This window comes from Ochotona princeps, chromosome 8 (assembly GCF_030435755.1).
Source record: "Ochotona princeps isolate mOchPri1 chromosome 8, mOchPri1.hap1, whole genome shotgun sequence".
Lineage (NCBI taxonomy): Eukaryota > Metazoa > Chordata > Mammalia > Lagomorpha > Ochotonidae > Ochotona > Ochotona princeps.
In genome coordinates, this window is record NC_080839.1 from 17,163,320 (window position 1) to 17,169,226 (window position 5,907).

Sequence of the window (5,907 nt, forward strand, 5' to 3'; positions counted from 1 at the left end):
CACAAAGCTTAAAGGTACAGAACTTTCAGAAGATTGTGGCCCAAGTGCTTGTTCCCCTGCACTCATATGGAAGACCTAGAAGAAGCTCACGGCTCCTGTCTTTGGACTGGCCCAGCACCGGCTGTTGCAGCCATCTGGAGAGTAAACAGTGGGTGGAAGATAGCTCTCCTCTCTCTCTCTAAATTTGTCTTTCTTTTCCTTAATTGTTTTCACTCATGGTGTCAACAATCAAAAAAAAAAAAAAAAAAAAAAGAAGTGCCACTTCTAAGTCACCCTTGGACTCTTTTCTTACTCCATTGTGTTTTTATTTGAAAGGTAGAGTTACAGCAAACAGAAGACAGACTGAGAGATCTTCCATCTGCTGATTCACTCCCCAAATGGCTTCAATGCCAGAAACAGGCTGGTCTGAAACCACGAGCTTCCTTTGGGTCTCCTCTGTGGGTGCAGGGGCCCAGATACTTGAGGCATCCTTAGGTGCTTCCTCAGGGCATAGGAAAGGAGCTGGATGCTAGTTCTACATGCGATGGTTTCACTCACTATGCTACCATGCCAACCCCTTTTCTTTTCCCTTTGCCATAATGACAGCATTTTTCCTTTAGTCTAGGTCTCATAGTGAGAAGGACATGTGGAACAGCAGCAGAGTAGTGACTGGTACATGATACGAACCAGAAATGCAGGTTTGTTGTAAGCCATTAGGATTCTGGGGGTGCTTGATGTTGTTACTGCGGTATATCCTAGGACGTGCTGACTGCTACCACATGGCTCAATGATAGCTTGCATGCAGGCAGAGTGCCTTATGAATATTTTCACCATATGAACATATACTGTGGTATAGCAGTTTTGAACACGGACACAACTGTGCTGTGTGAAACAATTCATAGATCAAGGGGCTGGTGCTATCCGTGCCATGACTTTCCGCAATGGTGATCGACTCTTAGTGAAGCTGTGAGTTAAAAAAAAAAAAAGGAAAAAAAATTAAAAAGAAAGGAGACATCCCCCTATTAGTATGGTAGTGTGCATTTGTAGTAAATAAAGTCTATAATAAAATTGGGTAAAATTAATAGTTGCTAGACTCTTATACCTATGAAGAGATGTTTTGCCTCCATGAATAGAAGTTGTGGGTCAACTTAAATGTTTAAAAACAGGTAAAATGGGGCCAGTGCAATGGCTCAACTGGCTAATTCTCCACCTGCAAGTGCCAGGATCCCATGTGAGCACTGGTTTGTGTCCCAGCTGCTCCACTGCCCATCCAGCTCCCTGCCTGTGGCCTGGGAAAGCAGTGGAGAGTGGCCCAAAGCCTTGGGACCCTGTGCCCATGTGGGAGACCTGCAGGAAGCTCCTGGCTCCTGGCTTTGGATTGGCTTAGTTCCAGTCTTTGCAGCCAGTTGGGGAGTGAACCAGCGAAAGGAGGATTTTTCTGTCTCTCCTCTGTAAATCTTCCTTTCCAATAAAAATAAATAAATCTAAAAAAAAGTAAAATGCATATATGTTGTCAGAACTTACATAGGTATATGACTTCTTAAGAGGAATTGTTTTTTTTTCCCTTTGTGAATACTCATTATACTGTACATTTTGTGTATTTTTGCCATGTGATGTTAGGTAACAGTGAGGTATTTTTGTTTTAAGGAGTTATACTGGACACTGGGCAAATCTTTTATGTCAGGGGTTGTCCTGTAGGTGCAGGTGCTGAGTGTTCCCACTCTCTGCCCATAAGTTGTCAATAATCATTATGACAACAACAACAAATCCGTTTCTGTAGTGCCGAATCCCTGGATTCCTTATGTTTATACAAATCAGGCCTCTTTTCTGGACACTCCCCTTTGAAGCTCATTGGCTGCTTACCTGGTATCTGAGGAAAACTGGTCTTCTATTGGCCACTCAGAGGCAGGGTAGGAAGATAGGAGAAAATGAGTTGTTGTGGATGATGTTGTTAGATGAAGGTGATAATCATTATACTAGGGAGTCTTACTGGTGGTGGGATGGTGGTCTTGATGATGGTGAGTAGCGACGAAGCTGAGTGGAGACAGTGGTGTTGGTGATGCTAAGAGTGAAGACGCTGGTGATGGCGGTGGCAGTGGTGGCGATGGCGATCGTTGTGAGCATGGTGGTGGCAGTGGTGCTGAGTGATGCTGGTGATGGTGGCGGTGGGGATTAGGATGGGAGTGATGTGGATCATGGTAGTAGTTGTGGAGACAGCTTTCTGTGTCTGCCACGGCATCCCTTGTGTGTCCTCCCACACCTCTCAGAGCACTTTGCCTGAGTCTCCACCCCTGTTTAGCTCCCTGCTGTCTAAGGATAAGGCAGTTGAATCCTCCAGGCTAGTTCTGAGGCTGCTTCTGTTTGCACTGAACTACTGCCTCTTTTTTTTTTCTGCCCCTGCTATGGTGTCACTTTGTGTCACTCCTTCTCTCCAGAGGTCCTGGTTTTCATTCTCATGTCTCTGGGTCTGCATTCAGGTGCTCCCTTCTCCACGGTGCAGGCTCCAGTCCCAGTCAACCGCTCCTTTGTTTACCTTAATCTCCCTTTAGCATTTACTTAATCCTGCCTTGTATGTAGTTAGTTGGCAACACGTCCTTTATGGCCTCTCCCAAGCCTGGTACAGTGATAGGCATTCAATGGGTGCTCAAAAAATACACATTGAATTCAACTGAGGAAGAACGTAACCTTTGGAATTCAGAAATCAACAACACCGTTCAGCTGTTTGAGCGGTGGAGTTCCATCAATAACCTCCATTGTGAATAAACTGTACTTCCTTCCCCTCATTGTAGTGAGATTACATCCTGGACTGGGCTCTGGGAGGGAAACCAAGATGTCTGGCTTCCCTAAACAGGGGCCATTTCCCCCAGTTCACAGAGCTCAGGCCCTGTCAGTGTCCAGCAGTCTACAGCTAGCCAGGGAACAAGGCACCTGCCAGCAGCCTGGGGTTAGCACTGGGACCACAGATGAGGTGAGAGTGGATGTCAGTCACAACTCAAGAGCCATTCTAGCATGCCGACCAGTGTGCAGGCTACTGTGAGAGTCACCGGCAGCAAGCAACTAGACTGGAGACTGGGTTCCCACGCCCGCTACCAAGGTGCCTACGGCCAGGCACCGGTGGGAAGGTGCAGACCGGAGGGCTCTTTTGCACAGTCCTGTCAAATCTCTCCTTTATGCAAAACAGGTAGCACCTCTCTCGCACCCCTCCCCCTCTTCCGGTGTGCAGCGGCTGCGGTTTCGCTAGTTTTTAATTCCGAGAGAGGGCAGGGACGGCACCTCGTTCGAATCCACTGCCCTCAGGAGGGGCCTAGCTAGCCTCTTGGGGGTCAAGGCTGAACGCCGGCACACATCCCTAGGCAATATGTCCTCCTCCTTCTCGGCTGAAAACTCCACCCCTGGAATCGCAGCCTCTCCTTCTGGCTCCCCCTCAGCAGGCCCCACCCTTCCCTGTGGGTGCAGAGGGTGTGACCCGCGGGGCTGCCAGTCACAGCCCGCCCCCCTAGCACTTCCTCTAACGGCTAATGCTTTTGTGGGACCTTCTCAGCTTAGGGCTACAAGGACAAAAAGCTCGGCTCGCTCCTCCACCCCCCAGTCCATTCGCAAGTCCCAGTTGCCGTCTCCCTAGCTCCCGCCTTTGTTTTTTTGTGTGCAGTTCTCCAGCCTCCCTCGCACTCGCTCTCGAGAGCTTCGGAAGGAAGCCTTTGGGAGACTTCCCAACCTCGCCCAATCTCCAGCATTCCAGATGGAGGACCTCCGCCCCCAGGCTTCCTATCACTGTTTGGTTCTGGTGTGAATTCGAGCTAGAGACGGTGGCGGGCGGGGGTGGGGAAACCACAGTGGGGTTCACATCTTGTTCTTTGGAGGAAAAAAATTGCGAAAACACTTTCCGGAGCAGCTAGCCTCAGACAAAGTGGGGCTACATTGTACACCAAGAGCTTTCTGGGCCAGAGCCCAACAGCCGAGAATCCAAGAAAATTTAGGGAAAAGCAGTTGAGGGAAAAAAAAAAAAAAAAAAAAAAAGGGCGCCTGCAAGCCAGCGGCTTCCGCGACCCCCTCCCCCGCTTCTGCTGCAGCAGCACCGCCCACGCATACTCAACGCAGAGACTGAGACCACGCCAGCCATGCCACGAGGTGTGTTTTATTTTTACTCAGCATACAAATAGTTTTCTATAATATCCCAGGGCAAACCGGAGGAATTTGGCAGTCCGATTAGTTGGGGGGGGTCTCATCAGAGACCCCCAGGCCGGTGGCGGCGGCGCGGAGTGCCCGGGTTCACAGTGCAGCTTGTGGCTCGCGTCCATCTTGCAGGTGCCTCATCTTCCACATCACGCCTTGGGGTCTTTGAAATCGATGGGGAGGGTGGGGGGAATCCTCCCAGACTCTTAGGAAATCTCGCTCCGTTTCTCCTGCTCGATGGCTGTGCGGAAGTAGGAAGCGAGTAGCGGGAGGGTGAGGCCACCAGGCAACCCCACTCCCCAGGCTAGGCGGTGGGCGAGGCCCCCACGAGGTCTGGGGGGGTGGGGGGGCAGCCAGGGTGCTTTGTGTCCCTGCAAGGGTGCCTGGGGGGCCGCCCAGCCCTGGGGCACTGGCTGTGTTGAGGGTGGGGTGGGCGAGGGGCTGGACTGGCACAGGCAGGGTGGGGTGGGGGTAGGCTGGAGGGGCTCCCCCGAGGTCCTGGGGAGCACTCACTCTCTTTGGTCGGCAGGGTGTTCTTCTCCTGCGTCTCCGTCTTCTTCAGCTTGGCCTTATCGAAGCTGGCGATCTCTCCCATGTCCGGTTTGTCTGCCATTTTCTTACACCCTACTGAACAAACCAGAGCGGTTGGCGCGGAGCTAGCGGGGTTTTGGGGGAGCGAGCCAGGGTCTCCCTCTGCGCTGACCGTCCCGCCGACGCGCTTCTCGATGTGGCACTCCGGCCGGGGCGTTGCCGGCAGCCACCCCCCCAACAAGCAGAGCGGACCCGGGCGGCTCCCGCACCCCGCTCGGAAGCCCCAGGGCGTGGCCGCTTCGAGCCTCGGGTCCGGCTCCCCGCGTCCGGCTGGGGAAGCATGCCAGAGGCAAGCCTGCCCTGCGCCCCCAGCTCCGACCGCACCCTGCAGGCCCCCTCCCCAGCGTCGCGCTCACCTCAGGTTTCTGCTCCGAGCCCGGCTCCTGGCGATCCCGCTCAGTCGCTGCAGCAAGAGACAAAAGAGCGGCGCCCGCCCCTCGCCTTATATACACCGCGCCCGGGTCCCGCCCCTCGGCCGCTGCAGCGGGGGCGGGCCTGGCGGCCCAGGGGCGGGAACGCGCGGGTGCCTGCACTTCCGGCCGCGCCCTGCGCCCCCAGCCCGCCGTGGGCACCGCCAGGGTGGGCACGGCGCCCATGGGGAGCTTGTTTGGGGGCTGCATTCGCCCTGGGGCGGGAGTCTGCTGCGCATTCCCCCCTCAGACCAGATTTGGGGGTTGGTGACTGGAGGAGGAGGGTTGTTGGTGTGTGCTGAGTGTGAGGGTGGGTGTGTGGGTGTGCATGCACCACTCTGCTACTCTGCTGCACTCCTTGTTCCCTAGACACACCGCACCAGTGTTGCCGCCACATGCTTTGCTTGGGTCCCCTCCAGAGTTCCCCTTCCCTGCCCCCTTTTTCATCTTTGAGGGGTGGGGATTCTCAGCTGTGGAGAATTCCACTTGAGGACGGAGGAGCTGTGAGAGGGGGTGCCCTGTGACAGGCAGGTCCCTGGTGCTTTCAGGCCCCTGGGGAGGCAGTGGGCCGCGCTTCCCGGAGCTGGGCGGCTCCTGCAGCGGTGCTGCACAGCCCACGTACAGTCCCAGCATTGTCTGGGGGCAGGGGCGGAGCGGGGAGTCCAGCGGGGAGCCGGCCTTGCACCTTATCTCGCTGTGTTCCTGGGAACAGTGAGTGGGAGGGGGCTGGCTTAACTTGGAGGTGATAGGCACC

The 5,907-nt window shown here is 54.4% G+C and overlaps 1 protein-coding gene across 2 annotated transcripts; it reads right to left on the minus strand.

Moving 5' to 3' along the window:
- Positions 1–4,098: 4,098 nt before the first annotated feature.
- Positions 4,099–5,238, minus strand: TMSB10 (thymosin beta 10). Of its 2 annotated transcripts, none has more exons than XM_004590718.3 (3): positions 5,100–5,238; positions 4,666–4,776; positions 4,099–4,393 (listed from the first exon to the last, which is right to left on the minus strand). In XM_004590718.3, the coding sequence occupies exons 2-3, from the start codon at positions 4,763–4,765 to the stop codon at positions 4,359–4,361; spliced, it is 135 nt and encodes a 44-aa protein (XP_004590775.1). In that variant the 5' UTR covers positions 4,766–4,776; positions 5,100–5,238; the 3' UTR covers positions 4,099–4,358. The 2 variants fall into 2 exon arrangements, with proteins under 2 accessions (XP_004590775.1, XP_012784037.1); XM_012928583.2 differs by having other exon boundaries at positions 4,666–4,779; positions 5,100–5,182.
- Between the last annotated feature and the right edge of the window lie 669 nt (positions 5,239–5,907).

Bases quoted from the DNA above. Each gene is read 5' to 3' on its own strand.
- TMSB10 (XM_004590718.3), bottom strand. From the start codon at position 4,765: ATGGCAGACAAACCGGACATGGGAGAGATCGCCAGCTTCGATAAGGCC. The intron at 4,394-4,665 runs GTGAGTGCTCCC...ACTTCCGCACAG, and splicing joins CACCCTGCCGACCAAAGAGA to CCATCGAGCAGGAGAAACGG.